Source organism: Paroedura picta, chromosome 7 (assembly GCF_049243985.1).
Source record: "Paroedura picta isolate Pp20150507F chromosome 7, Ppicta_v3.0, whole genome shotgun sequence".
NCBI lineage: Eukaryota > Metazoa > Chordata > Lepidosauria > Squamata > Gekkonidae > Paroedura > Paroedura picta.
The window spans coordinates 124,118,564-124,145,910 of NC_135375.1; the positions used below are offsets into that span (position 1 = coordinate 124,118,564).

Consider the following 27,347-nt stretch of genomic DNA (forward strand, 5'->3'; position numbering starts at 1 on the left):
TTAAGAGGTTTCAGAGATTTCCAGTGATGAAAGACCGACATTATTTGGTGTCAGAACAATGTGATCTACTAAGATGGTTTTGCTGAAAAATCCTCACTAAAATTTCCCAATTACACTAAATGGCCGATAAATTGTCCACTTTAAAGCTCAGGCTTCAGATTTGCTGTCAGACGCCGTGTCCAGAAAGGGACTGTGGGAGGGATAAAATGATTGCAGGCGTCTACATGGTTGTGCCGGAACAAAAGAAGAGCCCTGCTGGATCAGACCGGTTCTCCATCTGGCCCAGCGTCCCGTTCCACACCGTGACCAATCTGTGGCCCTGGCGTGCCGCAAATGGGGCACAGAGGCCAAGGCCTTGCCCAGATGTTGACTCCTAACACTGGGTTTCTGAGACAGTCTGCTTCTAGAGAAGAAGGTTCCCTTTAACTTTCATGGCCAGTAGCCGCTGAGAGACCTCCCTCCGCAAACCTGATACCCTTCTAAAGTCAAACCAATCGAAAGAAGGTGACCAATGACAGTCTTCTCCACATCTTCCAATAAATCAAAACGCAGACCAGTAAACAGTTTTTGTTCTTCAGAACTTCATCAATGATTCCAAGGTTCAAAGGATTAATTACCCCACAAAAATTCTCCTGTGGTTACAGCAGTAACCTTCCAATTTTACAGCAGTATTGTTACTTGGGGGAGTGGGTAGAAGCGCACTGTATTTTGCCCCCCATTGGACTGATTGATTAAAAGATTTGCCGAAGACAGCCATTCGTCAGGTTCTTTCATTTTGCTTGGAGTACCTACGAGGCTGGCGAGTCCTGACTCTTGGCCAACCAGTGCTCTGGGCCAACCAGTGGAAGTGAACCTCACAATTCTATTACTCATTGAGTAGAGAAGTATTTTTTTCTTTCTACCCACCAACTTCAATTGGTGCCCCTGAGTTCCCCTGCCCTTCAACTTCATTGGGTGCCCCCAAATTCTAGCATTATGGGATAGGGAATGAAAGCTCTCTCTACCCACCTTTTCTACTCCTGGTGCATCGTTTTAGGACCTCCTTATCGCCTTCCCTACGGTGTCTTCTCTCTATTAATACATCTGGATACTTTCAGGACTTGAAAAGGCTCAGATGCGTCAGTTTCCCTCCTAATTATCTTGGGCACGGGTAGTCAAACTGCGGCCCTCCAGATGTCCATGGACTACAATTCCCAGGAGCCCCTGCCAGCATTCGCTGGCAGGAGCTCCTGGGAATTGTAGTCCATGGACATCTGGAGGGCCGCAGTTTGACTACCCCTGATCTTGGGTGTCCTCTTTTGTACTAGGATGGTTGCGCAGAGCTACGGTGTTCTGACAGAACAAGTCATAGTTTTATGCAACCATCTCATATCAAAGCCTGCCCATTTTGGGCTGTGAAACTCCCCAAGGTACTGTACAGTCTGACGGCACCGCGATACTCACAACAGTATTGACCCCCAACAAGGTAGCAAAGAATTGTACATGCATTAATAGTTTGGAGTACCTGGACATAGGCTCTGCAAGACCGTTCCCTTTTCTGAAGCTGAATCCATCAAAACAGCAGAAGAAACACCAAGGGGGGGAGGGGGGGAGAAAAGACACTGTTAGTGACAAGAAAAACAACGCACACATGCAACATTTATGCCGATCACAACTTATTTTTAAGAAAACAGCTTACACACTGAGTTAAGCAACAGCCTTTTAATAGGATTAAAGACCAACTTGCGCTTAAACTGGCATGGTTATAGGTATCAGAGTACTGAATCATAGAACCATAGAGTTGGAAGGGACCTCCAGGGTCATCTAGTCCAACCCCCTGCAGAATGCAGGAAATTCACAACTACCTGCCCACCCACAGTGAACCCAATTCCATGCCCAGATGATGCCTCTCCAAAACCAGAATCATCTTATTCAGCCATAATCAAATGAATAAGAAGAAACTGAACCGCAGAGGTACTCTTCCCAGTGAAAATTGTTCTTATAAACCTTAACTTGGCCCCATGGCCAATTTAAAAACTCTCTACAACTTCCCATGAAATTGTCCCTCATTGAGTTTTTGGAAGCTCTTAATAGATACAATGGTGTGAGTGATCTGGCTCACAGCTCCATACACAGCTCCAAATCACAGGGCATGCAAAATGCATCGCGTGGGAGGGAGCAGATTTAGATTAATACAGTCCAGGAAGAAGCCAACCAGAGTGGATCTAGCCAGGGCCACAGTGACCTTAGGCAGGGGCTGTGCATTGGAAAGGGTCATGGCTCAGTGGTGGAGTGTCTGCTCGGCATGCAGAAGGCCCCCAGTTCAATCCCCAGCATCTCCAGCTAAAAGAACTTAGGCAGGAGGGGATGGGTAAGACCTCTACCTGAGAGCTACCATGGAGAGCTGCTGCCAGTCTGGGATGACCGTATTGGCCTTGACAATGCAAAGGTCAGACTCAGCAGAAGACAAGTTCATGAGACCTGTCATCTCTCCCCACACTGCTGCTGTTTTCCTGTTGCCAAATCACACATAGTTGACTAGTGCAGGAAGAATGTGCGTGGGGATGCACACTTAATACCTGCGCTCCATCCATTTATGTGGACTGAACCTCCGAAGGCCCAAGCTGCCTCCGCTACACATTCAGTACTAGACACGAGCCGAATCTACGGAAAAGTCTTGCTGTTTGGTGCTGGGGGACGACGGAGCCACAAGATCCATGCATCAACCTAGCTGGTCTGACGAGGGGAACATGTAGCTCTCACCCCGGTGCTTCCAATTCAGTGGGAGGATTCTGATCTCAGGGCTACATCTCAGCTCTGCACTGAGAAGCCGTAAGAAGGATGAATTGACAGTGGTGCCAAGAAGAAACCGCTGAGGTGGAGCAACGGTTGAGCCTAGGGACGGACGAATAGGCAAAGAGCGGACAGCTGGTGGTTTATGGGCTTCTCCAGCCCCACCCCCCAGGGGGAAATCCCACAGTGAGACTACAACTTTGTGCAAATTCAGCACAATGCCATCTGTCAGCATTCACCAAAGCATTTTGGACAAGTTCGGTTATATTTATGTTGAGGCATTCTTTTTTCCCAATTTCTCCCAGGCAGTCAACATTCGGATGTTGGCCAACAGCACAAGCAACACAACCACTCTTGTTGGATGCACATGGCAGTTCCTTGTCTGTTAAGCTTAATGAACTTTGCTGTCTGTGTTACATTGACAAAGCTCCCCTGATTCAAAGAGGAAGTTACCGAGGCAAGGGAGCACTTTAAATCTCGTCACTCCCTATATTAGTAACATGGGCTGCTGCGGTGGGTGAGAATGGTCCTTCCTCTCCTCAAATCCAAGTCCTCCCGAATGAGTTCAGAGGAAGGTTGTGTATAAGAACTCCCTTTCATGCCGCTGGGGAATAAAGAGGGCGGCGGTCCTTGCAGTAGGAGAGTGGAGACACTGCATTGGCAAGCAAATGCCACAAGGCACCACACTGGATCACTCTACCCATTAGTTCCGTATTTGGGGGGAAACGTTCCCCTTGATCACGGGAAGTTTCCTGAGCAATCTGGGCTGAAGGACATGCACCCGTGGAGCCCACATCTTCCATCTTCCAGAAAGCCCCCCACTGAGATGGCCATTGGAGGGATTAAGAGAGGGGTAGTCAAACTGCGGCCCTCCAGATGTCCATGGACTACAATTCCCAGAAGCCCCTGCCAGCAAATGCTGGCAGGGGCTTCTGGGAATTGTAGTCCATGGACATCTGGAGGGCCGCAGTTTGACTACCCCTGGATTAAGAGATCAGTGCAGCCTGAAGAATGTTTCAGCGTTTTCTCAATAGCAAAAAGTTGAGAAAGGCTGTATTAGTGGGCAAGGGAACCGAACATCAGGGGTTGAGCACATGATCCTTCCTTCACAAGCATCAGTAATTCAGTTTAGTGCTATGGCACTAGGCAGCCAATATGGAAGGGAAGACGGACTCAAGCGGTGGGGGATGGAGTCCCTGGGCCCACATCTCATCCCTGATGCTTTCAGATACCATTTGCAGGGCCATCTGCGCCAATGAATGTGTTTCTCCATGAACATGTGTCCTGATCCAGTCGGTGATTTGCCTTTGTATCAGGAACTCTGAGTGTAAATCAGAGGTCCATTTGCATGAAGACATCTTTGATAACGTTCAATGAAATGCGCATTTAGATGAAATCTCAAACATGCTCCTCATTTGGAATGCGAATGCGATCTTCTCTGGATGCACATCAACATGTGCCCATGAAAGCTAATGAAGAATAGACAGCTGATGTGTGCATTTGGATTGTGCATTCGAGTTCAGCGAGCAGTTCTGGATATGTGCATGGAAGCACATCATTTTCTCCGGGTTCGGGCAAAAAGCCATGGCTTCCCATAAAATCACGAGGGGAAGAAAAAGGGCTAGGAAGTGACTGAGGCTGTGAGTGATGTGATGGACTGGCCAGGCCGTGGCTTAGAGGACTCGACACTCTCTCTCTCTCTCTCTCTCTCTCTCTCTCTCTCTCTCTCTCTCTCTCTCTCTCTCTCTCTCGCATTTCCACACCGTCCGTAATGGATTGATGCTATTTGACTGCAGAAACTTGATGAGACAAAACTGCCCGGCCAGAGCACTCAACGGATCTGGGAATCATTTGCTCTGTTTAAGAGCCTTTTTTTCTACTTCTTCTGCCACAGCCTGAACAAAATGGAAAATGTGTGTGTCTTTGTGTGTGTGTGTAGGGGGGATGGGTGCAGTGTGTATTAGGAGGATTAAAAATAGATTGCTAGCAATGAGATACTGCAGCCAGTTAAGTGAGGCGGTCCTTGGTAAGCCACGGGTGAGAAATATTAAGAGTTTTACCCAAAGTCAGAAAACTGGTAATTCTTCTAAATAGAAGTGCCTGAGCAGGAAAACAATGGCAGAAAGTGGAAGTTTATGTGAAACCTGTGGATTTCACAAGAGAGACATCATGACAGGAACGAGGGGGCTGCTTCATTGGTTGCCGTCCCCTTCTGATTTACAATTTAAGACACAGACATGGACTTTTGCACACCAGACAGCATTTAAAAATGTGGGACTTTGGGTTTTACAAAATGACATTAATTTCCCAGGGACAGCAGCAGGCATGACTGGGAGTCAGGGATGACCCTGTGGTGACCCCAGCTAAGAGCCCTGATTGCACATTACAATGAACACACGGACAGCCTGAAAGCACATGCGTAAGCCAGTTGGTAAGGAAGAGGCAATGCGTGTCGACTTTGTAATTGAAACGGGAGACCAGCAACCAGATACATTGGTGGCTTTCAACCACATGTCCACCTCTACATGCGCTTTATACACATAGAAAGAAAAAACAAGGGAATGCCATACACAGGCCCTACATTCATTCAGTGCAACTTGGGAACAGTCCTTTGTGCAAATGTGGTGGCATGGAGAAGGTCTTGCTTGGTCAAGAGAAGGTCTTGCTTGGTCAAGAGAAGGTCTTGCTTAGAGAAGGTCTTGCTTAGTCAAGAGAAGGTCTTGCTTAGTCAAAAGAAGGTCTTGCTTAGAGAAGGTCTTGCTTGGTCAAGAGAAGGTCTTGCTTAGAGAAGGTCTTGCTTAGTCAAAAGAAGGTCTTGCTTGGTCAAGAGAAGGTCTTGCTTGGTCAAGAGAAGGTCTTGCTTGGTCAAGAGAAGGTCTTGCTTAGTCAAAAGAAGGTCTTGCTTAGTCAAGAGAAGGTCTTGCTTGGTCAAGAGAAGGTCTTGCTTAGAGAAGGTCTTGCTTGGTCAAGAGAAGGTCTTGCTTGGTCAAGAGAAGGTCTTGCTTAGAGAAGGTCTTGCTTGGTCAAGAGAAGGTCTTGCTTAGAGAAGGTCTTGCTTAGTCAAGAGAAGGTCTTGCTTAGTCAAAAGAAGGTCTTGCTTGGTCAAGAGAAGGTCTTGCTTGGTCAAAAGAAGGTCTTGCTTGGTCAAGAGAAGGTCTTGCTTAGTCAAGAGAAGGTCTTGCTTAGTCAAAAGAAGGTCTTGCTTAGAGAAGGTCTTGCTTGGTCAAGAGAAGGTCTTGCTTAGAGAAGGTCTTGCTTGGTCAAGAGAAGGTCTTGCTTAGAGAAGGTCTTGCTTAGTCAAGAGAAGGTCTTGCTTAGTCAAGAGAAGGTCTTGCTTAGTCAAAAGAAGGTCTTGCTTAGAGAAGGTCTTGCTTGGTCAAGAGAAGGTCTTGCTTAGAGAAGGTCTTGCTTGGTCAAGAGAAGGTCTTGCTTAGAGAAGGTCTTGCTTAGTCAAAAGAAGGTCTTGCTTGGTCAAGAGAAGGTCTTGCTTGGTCAAAAGAAGGTCTTGCTTAGAGAAGGTCTTGCTTGAATTAAAATCAGAAATTCACTTATATCTTTGAGTATTTCACTACTGCATGTGGATTACTTTGTGAATTATAGCTGGGGGGATTCAGGGAACAGTCTTAAGCAGGTCTTCTCAGAGTCCTACTCAGTTGTTGGTTCTCACTTCCAATGGTTCTCACTTCCAAGAAGGTGTCCTCCTGATCCCACTACAAGTCAAGTTTGTCAGTAAAGTCCCTCTAGGAATACAGGTCTTCCTTCCCCACTTGATCATCATCATCGTCATCATCTTTCTCAACATCTTACTTGATCAGTCCAAGCGGGCCCAATGGACAACCACTCCTATGCCCACAATTCAATTTTTGTTCACATAATGGGTGGGATGACAAGAATTATTTCTTTCAGGGAAGGCAGGCTGGCAAAGGGGGACTTGCGTCACTCTCCTCTTGACAGACCAGCAAATAAGGAGGTAGAATTGCATGAATATTGTTTTTCAGTTCTGAGTACTAAGGACCATGAGGGACTGGCGGGATATAAATCTAATAATAATAATAATGATGATGATGATGATGATGATGATGATGATGATGATGATGATGATGATGATGATGTGCCAGGGCCACGTGGGGGAGTCCCCTGACTGAGCTGGCCAAGTGCTCTTAGTCCTGGCGCAGACGGCTTCCACTGACGTGTGTGCAGCGTTCATCATGCGTGCCTCAGGTCATGACCTGCTCGTGAACCCTTGTGAAAATAAAATTGCTCGCCCCAAGTCTGACGCAGATGCCCCAGCTGTGAACGACATCGGTGCCGGAGGCGTTGATTGCATTGTCATGTCACTCCGTCTTGGATCGCTTTCACTTTGTTCCCTCCTCAGACATAGCGATGGCGTCCTTGGGGAAGAAGCTTTTAACCACCTGCTTATTGAACGGTTGCCTTTCCTGGCTAATAAAAACTTCTAAGGGTAGATTGCTTTCCAGATATAATTCCATTCTCAATTATTATTAAGTATAATTTAGGTGATCTATAAAATATCAGATGATGATGGGTAAGAAGCTTCCATCTCTTTAAAAGGCTGTTATCCATCCACTCCCTAAGGGGATCTTTGAGTGCTGATGACCCAGTAAATTATCGTCCAGTATCTGATCTCTGGTTTCCGAGCAACATAATTGAGCATACAGTTGCTTAGCAACCACAGGAACACCTGGATGCTAGAAATATTCTTGATCTTTTTAAGCCCAGCGTTGAGAAGAAGACCTTTCTAGTGGTCTAGAGGGAAGACCTTCAACTGGGGATCAACGTCAGAGGTAGTGTTTCACATTGGCCTCTGATGTGATAAAGGATACTGTTGGAACTCTGCAACAAAAATTATGCTGGGCCTTGGGACACAACAGTTTCAATTAGGGATGGTTAAAGAAGCCTGAGGTGTGGCTGAGAGCAGAATAACAGTGCTGAGACTATGAAGCCGACTGCTCCCAGGAAGACCACAAGCAGAAGACCACATCTTTTAAAAACTCCTCCGTGTTACAAATTCCTGAGAAGCATAAAGCCACAACAGCAGGACGAGAATCAGTGCTGAAATTTGTAACTTGGTTTGGACAATGCATTTGCATAGATTGTGCATGCTCTGACAATAAGGCTTAAACATTTTCCCTCCAAATCTTGGATGTAAAGCTTGCTCCAACAGAGCCAATGTATCAATCCCAGTAGATTAGTCTATTCAAAGGGTTCCACGGATTGATGGGAAATCTCCAAAACATTACAGATCGGGACAAAAGCTATGCAAAATAAGTTTAATAAAACAACAACCTGCAGCATTTTCCAGTCCTGCTTGGAATTGTTGAGCCAGTTTGCCCACCTCCCTCCATATATGCTCAGAGTTGCCAACCTCCAGGTGGTGGCTGGAAATCTCATCACATTACAGTGGATCTCAAGGCAACATAAATCAATTTTTTCCTGGTCCAATAGACCCAAGAAGAAGAATACCAGATTTAAAACAAAAAATAAAATAAAATAAAATAAAAACACAGCCCAATTCTGGGGCTGGCTTGCTTTCCACTACCGCCTGGTTTAAACTGGGCTGCAGGAGAGGCCACCTCCTGAATTAGCCTGCCCCAGGGAGACTGCTGCCTCCATGGTCATTTGGTATTATTATTAGTTGTTATTTGGAAATTTGGGGTTATTTGTCAGGTATTGATGAGGTGTCTCTAAAAGCCTGTCGGTGCCATCTGTCCATGTCTGGTCCTTTGTCAAGGGGCCTGAGAAAATCTAACTGCCTGTAACTGTTTTTATTGTTTTGCTTTGCCTGCGGTTATGTCGTCTAATTGCTAAATTCCTTTTGGGAGAATGGACTTGCAGGAGGAAGGGAGCCTGGATGTTATCGGGTGAGCCTGGCCTCGGTCCGCTTGGCATGAATGATATAATATGCACCTGATTGCAAGGCTATTAGTGTACTTTCCATGGGAATGGAGAAGCCCACCTTTTCTGTTGGATAAAGGGGAATCCCGCCGCCTTCTGTTGGTGCATGTTGAGGTCTGTTGGAGTTACAATGATTACATTGTATTGCTTATCAAATGAGTTTCAGCAAGAATAGTCATGAGCTTCGTATCACTACCTCAATCAAGGGGCTTCGCTGCTGGGTCCTGCATGATCATTGAGAAAGTCAACAGGGATCTGATACTGCTGCAGCCTGCTTTCAAATGAGCTGCAGAAGGAGGCAACCCAGGATCTGCGTGAGAGATCGCTCCCCAAGATCATGACTGGATCCTGACTGGAATGGCAGCGTGGTTTAAACCACGTTGCAGGAGAAGCCAGCTCTTCGTCAGAACCCCCATGTGTTTCTGCCACGATTATAGTCTGCTGAATGATGGAGTGTTTGGTGTGCCTGCCCTTTGTGCTCTGATGTAGCCCAGGTGCCTTTGCTTGACACCCCAAGGTTGGTTTCTTGCTGCTATATTTTATGCTTCCCATCCTCCCCAGACATTCTTCACCTCCCCCCTCCTTAGTGCCCTGTAGCTTCTCACACTGACCCATCCCTTGAAGCCCAAAGTTTATCTCTTTGTTTTGACTCCTTTGCCTGGTTCGAGTTCCCAAGGGAGGTGGGGAAAATCCTGTATTGCTTACCCTATGCTCTGTGAATCAGTTCTAACTATGTCTCCAATGTGTTAGGTACTTGCAGTTCTCTAATGAAGAAACTTTCTTCAAAAGGTTTACTTATTCAGAAATCTAAGTCTCTCACAGTCCTCGATCTGCATGTTCCCCAGGGCATGCAGATCCTGACTAGGACAGCTTCTCCTGCATCCCAGCTTAAATTGTGGTGCAAAAGGAGCCAGATCCAGCATCTGTGTGCTTCAGGCAAATCACTCCGCAAGGCACTCGGACACTGGCTGGGATGGCTTCCCCTGCAGTCTGGTTTAAACAGGGCTGAATGAGAAGCCAGTGCCAACCTGAGTGGCGGGAACAGTCTGCTCCCTCTGATCCTCAGGCTGTCGTTCTGCAGTCCCTTTAAACTTTAAAGGGATTGCAGAAGAAGCCTAAGGAACAGCTGAGAGGCGGGAGCGATGTGCTCTTGCTTCTCCTCTGTTTTCAGATCTATCAGTAATTCCCAAATAAATCCAGGATTTTTTTCAAGGATTTCCCTCCCCCAGTTTTCCAGAGAAAACCCAGATACATTTGGAATGCTGAAATATACCTGAAAAATACCTATAAGGCATTTGGGTAGACATTAATGCACATCCCTAGGTGAGTCCTTGCGGTACATTAGTGTCCAGCTCACTGCTGAAGCATGTGGGTATTTGCTTTGGTTTGCCTTTGCTTGGAGGGGTTGGCTAAAGAACCAGTCCTCCTCCTAGGAGGATGTTGCCACTCAACAGAGTAATCAGGGGAGAGCAGCAGTGTGAGAGTAACAGCTAGATTTAAGACCAGAAGCCCCTCAGGGACCAATAAGGTATCGGGGGAATAAGCTTTTGAGAGTCACAGCTCCTTTTGTTGAATCTCTGGACACAAATCTAGCTGGAATGAGAGAAACAGTTAACTAGAAGCTTTCCCCGCTATGTCCCTTGCAGGGCTGGGCACTCTGCAAGTGTTAATAAGTTGGTGATCCCTGAAGCGTGAGAAGGGCCCCTGGCCCTTGCCCCTGCCTGGTGGCAAGAGCTCCCAGAAGAGCTTACACAGTTCCCCAGGGCTTGTAAGACGGAGCTCTTCCGCCAGGCATTTGGTTGAGGCCAGCCCAAGGGAAGTTCTTGGGCTGCTCCTCCAGGTACCAAACTCTGGCACCAACTGCAAGAAACTCACCTGTGCTAGGAGAACTGCAGCGGGTGGGTGATGGATTGGTTCTAATTGTTTGCTATAGTTGCGTTTTTAACTTTACTGTTAACTGCCATGAGATGGCTGGTCTTGGAGCGGAGGTCTATACAGACGATAGACAAATAAATAGATAACTGAGTGTGTGAATGTTTTCTCTTCTTTTTGTGAGGGACAGCCAAGCGGGGAGGGGGCAGAGTGCACAGTTCTCAGTCTCACAATAAGGTTTTTGCCACACAGGCTTCGTTCCAGAAGAACCCCCAGGGCGGCGATATCACCTTGGAATCCATCCCTTCCTTGCTCCGTGAACTCCTCCCACAGTCCACAAAACTGAACCCTCAACATTTGCCTTGGATGAGACCCACAGGCCCCCGTCCCCTGAATCAGGCGGTGTTCTTGCAAGGGACACAGTCTGGAAATGCTCCCGTGGGGGAGAATAGCGGAGACCCATCTATTTACCCCCCCCCCATGCTTTTATTCAGCCGCTCTTCCTAGAAGCGCAAGGTAGCATCAGTGCGACTCAAGGTAGCCCAGCTCTTCCCTCCCTGTTTCCTCTTCACAACAGCCCTGTGATGGGACAGGTCTTAGGCTGCCCAGTGAGCTTTTGTGTCCCTGTAGGGCAGGGGTAGTTAAACGGCGGCCCTCCAGATGCCCATGGACTACAATTCCCAGGAGCCCCTGCCAGCATTCGCTGGCAGGGGCTCCTGGGAATTGTAGTCCATGGACATCTGGAGGGCCGCCGTTTGACTACCCCTGCTGTAGGGGATCTGAACTCGGGTTTTGCAGATCCTGTTCTCTCTCTCTGATGGCAATACCTCCCCGTGTAGAAGTAGAACCAACCTAACCCTCTCCTGCTTTCCATGGCTGCTCTTTCCTTACCTTGTTTAAGCTCCGGGCAGCGCTGTCTTTCCCGCCGGGCGTCAGGTTCCGGAGCTGCACGTCTAGTAGGCCCACCAACTGGTCCATGGCTCGGACCGAGTAGGTGATGTCTCCGGCGTTCAGGTGGCTTTTCGTCTGTTCGGCAAGTTCCCTCGCAACGTTGGCAGCTGTCTCTCCGGACTTGAGCTGCAGTTTGGAGGAGAGGAGAAAATTATGGTCTCTGGCCACCTCGGGGGGAAAGGAACTTGTGGTCTTGTGCTTGGGAAAGGGACCGCCCCGCTGTAAGGCACCGCAGTTACTTAGAGGTATCATAAATCAGGTTTCAGCTGCAAGTGCAAACAGCCTTCCTCCCTTCCCGACATTTTTCATATTCTGAAACTGTAATTATTTGGGACCATTTCTAAGAAATCTTTCCTAACCTCTGGCTACCAAAAGACAACCTCCGCTTCCTTTCCGACGCACAACCGAGAGATCCGCTTTTCTCGGCGATTACCATGAATTGTTCTGACCCTGGGGCCAGTCTCCTCTTGTCTCATTAAGGAAATGCCCCGGCCGAAACGTGTCCTGTTCCGTTCTGTCGTGTTTGAAGGCTGATACCATCTATTTTGTTCTCGCTTTGCAGGAGGCTTTGTTTGGCTCGCTTTCCTTTCCAAAAGGGCCCGGGCGGAAAGGCCAAAGGCCTTCCCGAAGTAACAGGAACAAGCGGGGCCGGGGCCCACAACGACTCATCAGGATGGGGAATTGGAAATTTGGAGATGCCCCCAATTTCCCACGCAAACATTCTGTGGGCTCCTGGGGTTGAACAGACTGTTTCCCTTCCCCCCCACCCCCCTTGTATGCAGCCCTCTTCAAGTAGACGTATTTCCCCCCTTTTGCTTCATTTATATCGTCATTTTTTGTCTGTGCTCATTACGGGAGTTTCCTGGAGTCCACGGAGGCCTCTGCCTTCTCTGTGGGGAGCCCACTTTTGTTGCTAGTGTAATTAGCATGGGGCCCTGATTCAAGGTATTTTGTCCCGACAGGTACACCCATCCCCTCCTGAACCTGTGCTGCTGCCCGCCTGGGCCAGTGATGCTGGCGCTGCCGCTGGGTCTTAGCTTGGACCTGACCACTAGTGATCGCCATCAATTGAGCCCCTTCAGTGCTTTGGCTCCTTGAGCTAAGCCTCTGTGTTCTGCCTCCCCCAGCCGCTGGCTTGGCCACTTTGGGCAGGCCGACAATCATTTCATTTCTCCCAGCAGAAAGAATAGCTTTGTACAGCGAATCTGCACATCAGCGCCAGGAGTGGCGGAAATTACGTGGCCTTCCACACAGCGATGCACCCCCTCACTGTTGCTGTGACAGCCAAGGCTTCCAAGAGGCAGGTTCCTCCTCACTTTCCCGCCCCAGTGGTGGCTAAACCCCGTCACCCAGAGAGCTTTTCAAGGGTTGCGTTTACAGATATACCACTTTGATCCCAGTATTCCAGTATGTCATCTACTGCTTTATAAACCCTCAACCCCCCCTCCCCCTTGCTGGCTCAGGCTGGTGGTCCATCTAGTCCACCATCCAGACTGGTGTTGTAGTTGAAGAGGGGTGGACTAATCTGGAAAGCTGGGTTTGATTCCCCTCTCCTCCTCCTCCTCCCCATGCAGCCAGCTGAGTGACTTTGGCCTAGCCACAGTTCTCTTAGTGCTATTCTCACAGAGTGGTTCACTTAGAGCTCTCAGCCCCACCTACCCCACAGTTGTGGGGAGAGGAAGGAAAAGGTGTTTGTAAGCTGCTTTGGGACTCCTTTTGGTAGTGAAAAGTGGTATATAAAACACCCAGCTCCTTCTCTATGCACTTACTCCAGAAGGTCCACAAGAGGGCATGGAGGATAAGGTCTTCCCCTGATTTTGCCTCCAGGCTCTGGAGTTCAGAGACTTGGTGCTTCTGAATGGGAAGGTTCCTTTGTAGTCACCATGGCTAATAGCTGCTGACAGACCTCTCCTCCATGGTTGTGTCTAATCTTTTATTATTATTATTATTATTATTATTATTATTATTATTATTATTATTATTAAATTTTTAAATCTGTTTTAAGCTTGTCCATGCCTGTGACCATCACTATGATCACTGGCAGCAAATTCCACATTTTAATCACTCATTGTGTAATGAAGTCTATCCTTAATCTACTGCCCAGCAGCTTCATGGGCTGGCCCTGAGTTCTTGTATAGAGAGACAAAACTGAGGGCATTTCCGCACATCGGTAAAAATAGCGTTATGCCAGCTTAATGGTGTAGCGCTAAATATTATTGCGCCTACCGGCCACTCCTCACCTTTTTGCTGTCTTGCTCTTATCTGCTGCCTTTTCACACGTCTCCCCCTCCACATCTACTGCTGGAAATGGTGGAAGACAGCAAGGCACCTTATACGCGACTCTCTTCCACCTCTCAATCAAGCCAAGATGCCAATCCCCTTTCTCCACGTTGTACCTTTACCTCCCATGATACCCACTAACTTAAAAAAAAATTAATACTTCTCCGTTTAAATGCCTATGCATAGATGTATAGTGCTTTTAGAACACCACCCCTTATTGAATCACAGGTCTTTAGATATTTTAAAACATTAATCTCATTCCTGATTTTTTTGGGGGGGGGCACATTAGAGAAGCATGCTTTGTGTCACAACTTTTGGAAAAAATGCTTTTATTTCTGGCATCGACTGCATGCTTGTCCACCTATTCATTACTCTAGGCTGTTCTCCATTTTTAAAAAGCACTTTCTGTCCCAAATAAGAAGGAAGATGGAGGTGGGTGCAAGGGTGGGACATTGGAGGCAGAGATAGCGCTTCTTCTCCTCCATACATTTCATGTGCCGGTTGTCCGCTGGGGGATAGCACTTTTTAGGTTGGTGAATCCACTTTTTGGGATTCACCAACTCACACTTTAAAACAACGGATATAGCGAGCAGTTTGCTGGCCGGAAGTGGGAGGTTGGTGATGTCATGCGTAGCACTCGGAATATAGTGTCTTCAAAGGGTAAGTATGACACTAAAATTAAGATGCAGAAAAGCTCTGAAAGACGCTTTGGCTCCAGATATTTGCTGCCCTTATTATCCAGTGCACTGTGTGAATCTATGCAGTGGCTTTATGCTTTTTCATAAAATATTAACTTCTGTTTCCTTTACGTAAGCAAGTCCATGATTGTTGTGTGACTTTCCTTGACTTCCTTGTGCATTTTCTGCCTTTCACCATCTGTTTTATGCTAGAATTAGGAAGGGTGCCTATTTACATTAGTGCCAGCTGTCTTGTAAGAAAAACAGCTAACTTGCAACCATCTTGGAACTATCCTACAAATTCAGCAAATTTAGCCTGAAATTTCCTAAAAGAATACTTGTAAGAATGTGTGAAAAACAGGAGCAGGTCAAAGAGCAAAATTCTGACCCTAAAAATTCTAGAAGATCAAAAAAGCAGCCATTAAAGACCAGGGACAGAAGAAAGTTGAAGATAATAAAAATATTTAAATAGATATTTTGCTTCCTTTTAGAATGGCCAATTCTTTTCTTAATTGGGTCATTACAAAAGGAGGACCGGCCAAGAAATGAGAGGTTATTGGATCTGAAACTGACGGAGAATTCAAACCATTTTGTTTAGATACTGTAGGAGGTAGTATATGAAAACTATGCTCAAAGATGTGAAAACTTAAAAGAGGTTCCAGCATTCATGACCAACGAGCCAAACCAGATTCATCGAATGCCATTTGATCAGGGATGCTGTTTGCCCAGCGGAAGAGGCCAATCAGATTTTTTAAAATTTGAAATGGAACATGCCGCTCTAGTAGGGTGGAGGGTTTCAGTGGAAACTGTGAAGAAACCATTATCTGGACTGCTCCTGGTGCAGGTGAGACTCCTCAGACTCCTTGACAATTTCAAAGGATGAGAGAACTCAGCTCCCTGTCCAGATGCCTTGTGACTGCCGGCTTTTCTTTCTCCGTTTGTTAAGGCATTTCTGGGGTAACGAAAACATCAATGCTCCTGGACAAGGTATCTGGCCTTTATTGGGAATACCAAACCAAATTTGATCAGCCACGTATAAGGGACAGACTGGAAGAACTGCAGAGAAAAACTACTACGATAATTTCAGAAAGAGAAAAAGGAACCCTCAAGAGGCTGAAGACAAGGGGAAAAAAGGGGAAAAAAGGGATTCTCTAGGCGTGCTAACTTCCAGGTGGGGATGGGAGATCTCCTGGAATTACAATGTGATCACCAGATGATGGGGATCCACTACCCTGGAAGAAAGAGCTGCTTTGGAAGATGGGTGTTATGACATAATGCCCTGCTGAGTCCCCTTCCCCCCTTCCCTTCCTGAGGCTTCCCCCTCAAGTCTTGAGGAATTTGCACAACCAGAAGCTGGCAGCTCTAGGAAGCTAAAATAAGAAACGGATTTATATCCCTCTGGAGATGCTGCACTAGAGCACAGACTGCTCTTTTAGATTACAAGGGAGACAGCAGCAGCTGCATATTAGAGAACTGAGTTTGGAGCAGAAGAAGGGTTCTAAGAATAGAATCACAGAGTTGGAAAGAGCCATCCTGTCCAACCCCCTCCTCAATGCAGGATCAGCCTCAAGCATCCAGGAGAAGGATCACTCACCACCTCAGTAAGTAGACTATTTGTTGTTGTTGTTAGGTGCGAAGTCGTGTCCGACCCATCGCGACCCCATGGACAATGATCCTCCAGGCCTTCCTGTCCTCTACCCTTCCCCGGAGTCCATTCAAGTTTGCACCTACTGCTTCAGTGACTCCATCCAGCCACCTCATTCTCTGTCGTCCCCTTCTTCTTTTGCCCTCCATCGCTCCCAGCATTGGGCTCTTCTCCAGGGAGTCCTTCCTTCTCCTGAAGTGGCCAAGGTATTTGAGTTTTGTCTTCAAGTAGCCTATTCTACTGCCAAACTACTCTGACTGTGAAATTCCTCCCCCCCCCCCGATATCTAGCTGGTACCATTCCACCCGTGGTTTAAATTCATTCCTGTGGGTCCTCTTCTCTGCTGCCCAAAGGAATCTTTCCCTGCCCTCCTCCAGGTGACACCCTTTCAAGTATTTCTAGAGCGGCATCCTGTCCCCTCTCAGCTTCCTCTTCTCCAGGCTGAACATCCCCAATTCCCGCAGCCTTTCCTCGCAGGGCTGGGTCCTCAGGCACCCCCGGTTCATCCAGAGGGGCAAGGTAATGGAGAAGTCTGCCTGAACAGCCATATCAAAAAAGTGCCTCTTGTTTCAATCCCAACACGGAAAAATCCATGGAGGGCAACGTGATGCTCAAGAAACTGGTTAGTCCTCTTTCATGTTCCTCATGAGTCAGCTGAAGATCAAGCAAGAGTCTTTCTCTGGTCCAGCTGCCTTGGGATGGAGCGGACCATGCAATTTGGGAAATGAAATCATGGAACAAAACATGGATGTGGGAATTTTTCTCAAAGCGCCAAGCCATGACCCGTTCCCGTCTCCTGACAGCCACAAGACTTATGAGGGGCTGGTTCACAAAAGAATTCAAGAGGTATGATTTGGTATGAAAAGAACATGCCTTTTTAACTCATTAAACCTTGCGGGAAAGAATGAGTCCATCTTTAACCCTCCCCCCGCTCCGGAGGAGCGGGAGGAATAAAGGAGTAAGGGCAAGTGGGGAGGAGTTAGGGCGGGCCCTGTCCGGGATAAAAACTCGGAGGGCCCAATCAGGAGCCGCGAAGCGGCTCCTGATTGGGCCCTCCAAGTGTCACTCGAGGGCCAAGCAGCCAATGGGGAGCCGCGCAAAGCGCGGCTCCCCATTGGCTGGTTGGCCCAGCCTCGCCTGGGCCGGCCGGGGAGTTGCCGCTCAGAGGAAGAAGCCTTCCCCAGCGTTAAGTCGTCCGGCCGGCTTCCCCTCGCCCAGGGAGCCTTCTGCCGGGCCCTGGGGCAGGCTCACCTGCCCTTGGGCCCGCCAGAAGGCCACAAAGCCCACTCCCAAAGTCCCGAGCCTTCTGCCGGGCCCTGGGGCAGCCTAGCCTGCCCCTGGGCCCGGCAGTAGGCCGCAAAGCCCGCCGCCCCCGTCCCGAGCCTTCTGCCGGGCCCTGGGGCAGCCGAGCCTGCCCCTGGGCCCGGCAGTAGGCCGCAAAGCCCGCCGCCCCCGTCCCGAGCCTTCTGCCGGGCCCTGGGGCAGCTGAGCCTGCCCCTGGGCCCGGCAGTAGGCCGCAAAGCCCGCCGCCCCCGTCCCGAGCCTTCTGCCGGGCTCTGAGGCAGCCTAGCCTGCCCCTGGGCCCGGCAGTAGGCCGCAAAGCCCGCCGCCCCCGTCCCGAGCCTTCTGCCGGGCCCTGGGGCAGCCTAGCCTGCCCCTGGGCCCGGCAGTAGGCCGCAAAGCCCGCCGCCCCCGTCCCGAGCCTTCTGCCGGGCCCTGGGGCAGCCGAGCCTGCCCCTGGGCCCGGCAGTAGGCCGCAAAGCCCGCCGCCCCCGTCCCGAGCCTTCTGCCGGGCCCTGGGGCAGCCGAGCCTGCCCCTGGGCCCGGCAGTAGGCCGCAAAGCCTCCCGCCCCCGTCCCGAGCCTTCTGCCGGGCCCTGGGGCAGCCTAGCCTGCCCCTGGGCCCGGCAGTAGGCCGCAAAGCCTCCCGCCCCCGTCCCGAGCCTTCTGCCGGGCCCTGGGGCAGCCTAGCCTGCCCCTGGGCCCGGCAGTAGGCCGCAAAGCCTCCCGCCCCCGTCCCGAGCCTTCTGCCGGGCCCTGGGGCAGCCTAGCCTGCCCCTGGGCCCGGCAGTAGGCCGCAAAGCCCGCCGCCCCCGTCCCGAGCCTTCTGCCGGGCCCTGGGGCAGCCGAGCCTGCCCCTGGGCCCGGCAGTAGGCCGCAAAGCCCGCCGCCCCCGTCCCGAGCCTTCTGCCGGGCCCTGGGGCAGCCGAGCCTGCCCCTGGGCCCGGCAGTAGGCCGCAAAGCCTCCCGCCCCCGTCCCGAGCCTTCTGCCGGGCCCTGGGGCAGCCTAGCCTGCCCCTGGGCCCGGCAGTAGGCCGCAAAGCCTCCCGCCCCCGTCCCGAGCCTTCTGCCGGGCCCTGGGGCAGCCTAGCCTGCCCCTGGGCCCGGCAGTAGGCCGCAAAGCCTGCCGCCCCCGTCCCGAGCCTTCTGCCAGGCCCTGAGGCAGCCTAGCCTGCCCCTGGGCCCGGCAGTAGGCCGCAAAGCCTCCCGCCCCCGTCCCGAGCCTTCTGCCGGGCCCTGGGGCAGCCGAGCCTGCCCCTGGGCCCGGCAGTAGGCCGCAAAGCCCGCCGCCCCCGTCCCGAGCCTTCTGCTGGGCCCTGGGGCAGCCGAGCCTGCCCCTGGGCCCGGCAGTAGGCCGCAAAGCCCGCCGCCCCCGTCCCGAGCCTTCTGCTGGGCCCTGGGGCAGCCGAGCCTGCCCCTGGGCCCGGCAGTAGGCCGCAAAGCCCGCCGCCCCCGTCCCGAGCCTTCTGACGGGCCCTGGGGCAGCCGAGCCTGCCCCTGGGCCCGGCAGTAGGCCGCAAAGCCTCCCGCCCCCGTCCCGAGCCTTCTGCCGGGCCCTGGGGCAGCCTAGCCTGCCCCTGGGCCCGGCAGTAGGCCGCAAAGCCTCCCGCCCCCGTCCCGAGCCTTCTGCCGGGCCCTGGGGCAGCCTAGCCTGCCCCTGGGCCCGGCAGTAGGCCGCAAAGCCTCCCGCCCCCGTCCCGAGCCTTCTGCCGGGCCCTGGGGCAGCCTAGCCTGCCCCTGGGCCCGGCAGTAGGCCGCAAAGCCTGCCGCCCCCGTCCCGAGCCTTCTGCCAGGCTCTGAGGCAGCCTAGCCTGCCCCTGGGCCCGGCAGTAGGCCGCAAAGCCTCCCGCCCCCGTCCCGAGCCTTCTGCCGGGCCCTGGGGCAGCCGAGCCTGCCCCTGGGCCCGGCAGTAGGCCGCAAAGCCCGCCGCCCCCGTCCCGAGCCTTCTGCTGGGCCCTGGGGCAGCCGAGCCTGCCCCTGGGCCCGGCAGTAGGCCGCAAAGCCCGCCGCCCCCGTCCCGAGCCTTCTGCTGGGCCCTGGGGCAGCCGAGCCTGCCCCTGGGCCCGGCAGTAGGCCGCAAAGCCCGCCGCCCCCGTCCCGAGCCTTCTGCTGGGCCCTGGGGCAGCCGAGCCTGCCCCTGGGCCCGGCAGTAGGCCGCAAAGCCCGCCGCCCCCGTCCCGAGCCTTCTGCTGGGCCCTGGGGCAGCCTAGCCTGCCCCTGGGCCCGGCAGTAGGCCGCAAAGCCCGCCGCCCCCGTCCCGAGCCTTCTGCTGGGCCCTGGGGCAGCCAAGCCTGCCCCTGGGCCCAGCAGAAGGTCCCAAGGCCACCTACCTTACTCTGTTCCTCCCTTCCTCCCAGCATTCCCTTTCTCCTTCCCTTCCTCCCAGCATTCCCTTTCTCCTTCCCTTCCTCCCAGCATTCCTTTTGTTTTTCCCTTTCTCCCTTCTTCCCTCTCCTCCATCTGCCTCTTTCTGGCTACCTGTTTCTCTCCCTCTTCTTCTGTCTCTATCTTCCTCCCTTTCTTTCTGTCTTTCTGTCTCTCTTTCTCCTTTTCCTCCTTCCTTCACCCCATCCCTCCACCCATCCATCATGCTAGGGCCCGCTGTATTTTGCCCACAGCGGGCTTAATATCTAGTTAAAAAATAAAACAGATCTAGACCTCCGTGCATTACGATTCTGGCTAACAGGGGGAACAAGAAGTAATTTTCACATCCTTGGTTTAACAATCAAAAAAGAATTTAGGAGTTCAAACTCCTTCTAAAGCACCACCTCCCGAGATGGCCATGGCTGATATAATTTTAAAGGGCTATTAAGTGGAAACTACCATCACTATTCTGCAAAATGCTTGAATATAATGAAGCCGTGCATTTTCTAAATTTCAGTACACTAAGGGTGACGATTCCTTTCGTGGGTACAAGGAGGCTACGTGAGCAGGCAAATTATGTTCAGAGCGGGGTCCTACGTCTGCCTCGCCAGAGTGCTGCAACTAGTCACGGTTTTCAAGGCTCCAAATGGAAAACTCTGTCGCTGTGAATGTGCATCCTGAACAAGAAATACTTCTGCAGAACGGGGGGAAGGGGAGAGCGATCACCCAGCGGAATTGCTGGTTTTGTAATTTTGAAAATTTAGATTCTGCTTCTATAGAAGTGACTCTCAAAGCGAAGCAAGTAATGAAAACGTAACGACATCGGGTTGAAACCCCCATCACGTCTCCATAGCACAAGGACCCCCACCAGCAGAAGACGATCACGGCTTTATCAGCATTCTCTGTTCTGGCCCCCACCTGGTGGAACGAACTCCCGGAGAAGATCAGGGCCCTGACGGAGCTTAAACAGTTCCGCAGGGCCTGCAAAAAGGAGCTCCTCCACCAGGCATTTGGCTGAGACCAGATGCAATCAACAGCGACTGAAAGGCCCCTGCTCCCCCCCTGTCCCCCCCGAATTCCACCAACATGTTCTGGACCTGTTTGTATTGTTGCACTGTTGTATTGTTTATATTGTTTATACTGTTATATATATGGTTATTATTATTGTAAGGTTATTCACATGTTTATAGATTGTTTTATGTATTGTTGTTTGTTCTTATGTAAACTGCCCTGAACTTCCGGGGAGGGTGGTATATATATATATAATAAATAAATAAAAGGTAAAAGTGTCCCCTGTGCAAGCACCGAGTCACGTCTGACCCTTGGGGTGATGCTCTCTAGCGTTTTCATGGCAGAGTCAATACGGGGGGGGGGGGTTGCCAGGGTCTTCCGCAGTCATTATGCCCCGCTGGATCCAACTCATTAAATTTACACACCATTAAAACCCCCAAACATAAAACAACATAAAAAATCCTAGAGAATAAAACATTTACTGTACCATCCTAAGCAGTTCAACTGACACATGTGCACCAAAATTTCGGACCGAAATTGGGACATACTTCTGAAGGTATAGGGGGTGTGGACAGGAAGGCCAGAGGCCGTGGACTACCAGTCCAAATAAACTTTTCCATGGCAATAACCCACAGAATGGGTCAAAAGGATTTAAACCTGAGCTGATTCTGCACTTACTTTGTTTTTTTCCTTTGTGGATCCTGCTGAATTCAGATAGATTTGAACTCGGGTCTTCTTCTATCCCCCCCTCCCCCCAATTGAAACAGAACAGTGTTCTGCATGTGACTGGGGAAGCTCAGAACGGGGAGGGAAGGCAAGCGCAGAAGGAGACTCTTTTCTTGAATGGGGGGGGGGAGGATTGGAGACAGCAGAGGGGGGGGATAAATACAAGAGGCAAATCTCTGCTGAAATAAGTTTGGGCTTCTGGAGCACTGTCACTTTAAGACAAGCCTTGCAACCGGGAACCAGGAAGTCTTTGAACTGATGTCTTGGCCAATCAGGATGTCCTGGCTTTGCTACCAGGCACGGAGAAGGGCATTAATTTGAAAAATGGGTCAGAAAAATGAAAAGCATGCCCACTGGATGGGGGATACGCTTCTAGGTAACACTGTGTGTGAACGAGAGCTTGGGGTACTTGTGGATTGTAAACTAAACATGAGCAGGCAGTGTGATGCAGCGGTAAAAAAGGCAAATGCCATTTTGGGCTGTATCAACAGGGGCATCACATCAAAATCACAAGATGGCATAGTCCCAGCACTAGGGTCACCAGGTTCCCCTTGACCACCGGTGGGAGGTTGGGGTGGTCTGGTTGCCAACTCCAGAGGGGGAAGCTGGACATTTGGGGGAGGTGCCTTGGGAAGATAGGGACCTCAGTGAGGTACAGAGACCACCCTTCAAAGCACCCATTTTCTCCTGATCTCTGTACTTTGGAGATGAACTGTAATTCCAGATGAGTCCCCAGGGACCACCTGGAGGCTGGCATCCCTAGCGAGCATGTTGTGGGTAAGGGATACTCGCCCATCTCCCTTCCAAAAGAAGTGATGGCAAAACATGAAAACAGGCCAAGGAGAAGGCTCTCTGGGGATTCTGAAACATACAGATAGTCTGCTGGAACAAAGTGTCATCATGCATTCTAGGCTCTGCCTGCCCTCTGCCTGTCTATACTGCCAACCTTCCATCATGGAGCATTGCTGGCAGGGGCTCATGGGAATTGTAGTCCATGGACATCTGGAGGGCCGCAGTCTGACTAGCCCTGATGTACAATATACTCATGGCCATGGCTGTCTCTCACTTGGGATTCTTACGTGGATCCCGATGGCCAACATAATGCAACTTCCCCTTCTATATTTACCCTGCCAAGGAACTCTGGATAGCCCAGTTAAAAAAGAAAAAAAAGACCCTCCCATATAGGGAGGCTGCTTTAGGATGCTTTGGTCTGATCCTGCGTTGAGCAGGGGGTTGGACTAGATGGCCTGTATGGCCCCTTCCAACTCTATGATTATTAAGAGTGCCATTGACCATGCACAAAATATTTCCACTGGTGATCGTCCTCAACAGCCAGGCTGTTAATACAATCATTATTGTATTATTATTACAACTGGTCTTCAGGCGACAGACATGGCTTTCACCTAGAGAAAATGGCCATTATGGCATGAGACCCCTCCTCTCCCGAAATCCCACTCCCACAATCCCTCCCAGGCTCCATCCCAAACTCTGCACGCTTTTCCTAACCCAGAGCTGTACCCACCTCTGAGGCAGGGAACTAAGAAAAACAGAGAGAAAAAAAGTGTCTTTCCAGAAATCAGCCCCAAGATTCTCTCCCTGGGGCTGCAGCCGTGGAATCTGTACTCCCAGCGGCCACACCCCAGGCCTCCTCCGCAAGAACGACACCTCGGATGAAACTGGACCCAGGCAGAGGGCTCTCTTGTTGGAAACAGTGACTACGAAAGCCGGAGCACAAACAACGGCCAACAAAGTCTTCTTTGCCTCCTGTGGCAGCTCAGAGCCAGGCCTTTCGTTCTGAGCCTCCCGGCTGGCCAGTTTCCAGCCGAAGGACCTGAGGCCCCTGGGCTGCGGCACCGTGAGAACCTGCTTCTTCTCTCCACCCCCGTCTTTCTGCTGGGGCTCCCTGCTGCCCCGAACAATGCGGGGAGGATCGGAGAGGGCACCGGCTGCTGAGAGAGACGTGCAGAGCTCTCTGAAGACAGGATGCTGGTGGGTGGGAAAGTGAGTCCCCTGGGGCTATTCTTGGGAGAGCACTTCAGAGGGTAGCCGCATGGGGCCCACGGCACCTTAAGGAATGACAAGATTTCCACGGTTTGAAGCTTTCGAGGGTCAAAGGTGTCCTGTGCCACGTTTTGGCTCCTGTCAGTCCTTGTAGTTTTCCCCTGAGCTGGAGTTGTAGTCCTGCTCAGCTCCCCTCCCTGCTCTGCTTATTCTCTGGCTCTCTGGAGTGGAGAGAATGGGCTTGTTGTTTTAATGTCTCATCGGTTGTTGCCAGCTAGAATGTAGACATGCTGAGTTGCCGCTCCTGCACCTGGTTGCGACTTAGACTAACTGCCTGCTTTTCACACTCTCCTGGATCAAACACTCAGCTGTGGGAAGGGATATTTCCCGCTCAAAATATGGTGATTTGGAGAGCATGGGGACAATGTTATGATTCTGTGGTTTCTTGAACATGATATTTTAATGCTGTTGCCTGCTTTGCTTCAATACAGACTAATTCCTGTATTTCTCCACTACTGTTTTGTTGGCTCCAAAGAGGCCTTCATGCTTAGGGTGATGACAAAAGGTATCTAAAAAAGGGGAGTTTTTACTCCCAAAGTCTTGTGGTCCCTAAGGTAATACTGTATTTCAATCTGGGATTTTTGGGGGATGCTTCATTAGATCATCTCATAATGGTGAGAATCGGTGGTGATTTGAGACGACTGAAGGGTGGGATGCCGTTCTTGGACTCTTTAAAAGGGCGACTTTTGTAAAACAAGCCCAGCCTTCTGTGGCCGACATGAATCCTTCTCTGAAAAGCTAGCAACGTGGCCAGCAATGAGGCAAACTTCCTGCGGTCCCCAGTGTGCACGTGACACAGACACTAAGGGGAGGGCTGCGTCCCCAGAGGACCTTGCTTCTCATTGATGACGACACGTCCTTCCATAGAAGGATAGTGTAACTTGGAGCCTATTTGCATGGGGGAAGAGGCATCGTTACCTCCAGAATCCAGAGGAGTGGGACATCATGGGAGAAGCCTAGCTGGAGCTGAGAGGCCAAGTGGAGGGGAGAATGAAGAAGAGGGCGCCTCTGACAGACAGCATCTAGAAAACGAGGCTCTAAGTGCTGAAACAACAGCAATGGTTAACGGGGGGTTAAAAATCCTCACCAGGCAGACATTGCAAGGGCTGCTCTGAGGCCTGGGAGGGGCCAGCCTCAGCTGAGGGGGAGTCATTACAATGGCTGTGGGCTGGAAAGAATTTAGTTTAGTCTGAGACTGGGCTGAGGGAGGCCTGGCCGAACTTAGCTGAAACTCCTTTGAGGATAAACATTCTTCTACCTGCATTGTCCTCCACCTGAAGTTTTAAAGCGAATCATAAATAAAAGTAGATAAATATAAATAATTCGTGTAATCCTAGTCCTAGTCTGGGATGCCTTGTGCTGCCTAATTAAATTGCTTCCCCCATTTTGTAATCCGCCTGGAGTCCTTGTGAGAAAGTCAGATTATAAATGGAGTGAACAAATTAAAAAATTTCACAGCGGCTTTCAGATGTTAGTCCTACAAGGAGTCTGCATGGCGCCCTCAAGGAGATGGGCAAATTCTAGGGATCGACCGTTTATCTGACCCATCTGACCTTACGAACACCCATGGGGGGCAGAGCGGACTGAGGAAAGGGCCTGTAGAGGCGAAATGGTTACCTTCTGCGTGATGTGGTTGACCCAAAGCGAAGAGCAGTTGCTGAGGTCTGGCCCTTGAGGGTCCCATATCCCACCAGGAGCAAGACACAGAAACGTCGACACACCTATAAAGACCAAGAGCACTTTGTGAGATATGGGGGGGGGAGAGGGGGGGGAGGTCACAGTCACCTTCTGAAACACGTATCTGTGACAGCCCCTTTCTTGAAACCAGGAGAATGTGCTTAATTAGTCTGTGATTAATTGAGAGAACTAGCTGGGTTTTGGGATATAAATGATCCCCCTCAGTTACAAGATGTTCTTAGGGTTGCAGGTCTTTGGGTCACTGTACTGTAACTTCTGTACTGGGCCTGAAGAGTGCAAAGATCATCAAAGCAAGAGTTTAATTAAACAGCAGATAAGATTTATTGACATGCAGGCTAGGTGGGGAATTGTCCTTAAAGCTTGCAGTTAACCAGTTCAGCTCATCACCTAACAACTCTATCCTCTACCTGAAGTAGAGGGATACATTAAGGCGGACGGAGCGACACGTGAAATTCTCTGCTCCCTTGCTGAGAAAATCCACCCATTTTTTCCTGTCTAGTTCCCCCTCAGGCAGCCTTCGCCCCCATCTCTGGAAGGAGACTGGAAACCGGAACAGAATTCCCACCGGCTCAGGTGACAAAACAGCTGAGGGGGCTGTTTTACCTCCTGGTGACTGAGCAGCCCCCTGGCCTTCGCAGAACCCCTCCTGGGCATGTGTCATACGCTTCCTTTTCTAACGTGAAGATTAATCTCTGTGCTGGAAAAATCATGCACGGCCCAAAGGACCGAGCAAATGTCATTTTGTCCTGGCTCATCATGCATGTCCCGTGTCCGGAAAAGATGGTCTGAGAAGTTCATGGCTTTTGCCAAGCCAGACAATTCTGCCTCTATCTCTCAAAAGTAACATATTTTAGGCCTTCAGCTGATATGGAAAAGAAATCTGGCATATGGCCTCTATCCAGAAGAGCCCTCTTGGATCAGCCCAGGAAAGGTCCCTCTAGCCCAGCATCCTCTTTCACACGGTGGCCAAGAAGGTCCTCTGCAGGACCAGCAAACGGGGCTTAGAGGCCGAGGCCTTCCCCTCCTGTTGCCCCTTGACATTGGGATTCGGAAAGTGGAGGTGAACTGACAGCTGTTGCTGTCTGCAGGACACAAACGCTTCACGTCTGGCCCTTTTTCGTTCATCATGAAATCAAGGGAAGCGAAGTGCAGACTTCTAAATCATCATAAAAACAGCACTGCAGCTCTTCCGTGGCCTGATTACTGGTCACTTGATCTTCCTGAACTTGAAGATAATAACTGAGCTGAGTCATAATCATGTTTGAATCTCAACATCCCTCTAGGAGCCTCCAGCACTTAATCAAGGAGGAAACGGAGAGATCTTGTTCCTCCTGGTTGCATGCTATGATTATTTTGGCCACTTTTAAGTTTGTGGGTATTCCTCCGTGCATATCCCTGACAGTGCTTTCCCCAGGCATAGGTGCAAAGAATTCAGCAAGAGTAACCCGCTCGTGAAATGAAACAATTCCTGCACGGGGCAAGAAACGGCGGATCCATTTAAGGCCTCACCTACAGTCCCTCTGGGGCACGGCTGCTTGGCCACCTGTCCTTGGCGGGTCTTAAACCACACAATCTCGCGAGCCTCCACGGTCTCACAGCTCTCTGCTCCGATCGCAGGCAGCTGGGAAGAGGCGGGCGCCAGGTGAGTGGTCAGTTCGTTGGGAGCATCCACCGCCGGGGAAGGCGTGCTCGTACTTCTGTTCCTTCTACCCAAAGCTGACGCTGTGGTGGTGCGCAGTGTGCTGCTGGCGACGATACGGGGAGTTGTGCTCGTGGTCATGCCCCCCAGCCCCGTGGCTCCGGAGGTGGACGCTACCAGTGGAAAGTAAAAATTAAATTAGATTACATTTCAAAAAAGTCTAGAGACGAACCAGTTAGCAGAACTCCAACATGTATATTCTTGTATTTTATAACACGTATGAGGTTAAGTCAAAAAGGATTACTAGGGATCTAGTTCCCACATGCACAGGCTTATTCCAAACAATGTATCTGTGATCAGTGGATGCCTGCAGACAATAAACGTGTCTCGTTCGAGGGGCCTTCAGAAAAAAATGGGAACTGCATTGGAGAGGAAGAGACCAAGAAACCTGGGTT

General features: G+C 50.6%; 1 protein-coding gene across 16 annotated transcripts in view; it reads right to left on the minus strand.

The window, feature by feature from the left end:
* Positions 1-27,347, minus strand: part of ADGRL3 (adhesion G protein-coupled receptor L3) — an 808,020-nt gene that overhangs the window by 193,016 nt on the left and 587,657 nt on the right. For all 16 annotated transcript variants that reach the window (XM_077346366.1, XM_077346369.1, XM_077346357.1 and 13 more), the window contains exons 8-11: positions 26,763-27,065; positions 25,173-25,276; positions 11,452-11,637; positions 1,505-1,543 (exon numbers count right to left, since the gene is read on the minus strand). In XM_077346366.1, the coding sequence (XP_077202481.1) occupies positions 1,505-1,543; positions 11,452-11,637; positions 25,173-25,276; positions 26,763-27,065 (632 nt within the window). The remainder of the gene's footprint in view (positions 1-1,504; positions 1,544-11,451; positions 11,638-25,172; positions 25,277-26,762; positions 27,066-27,347) is intronic.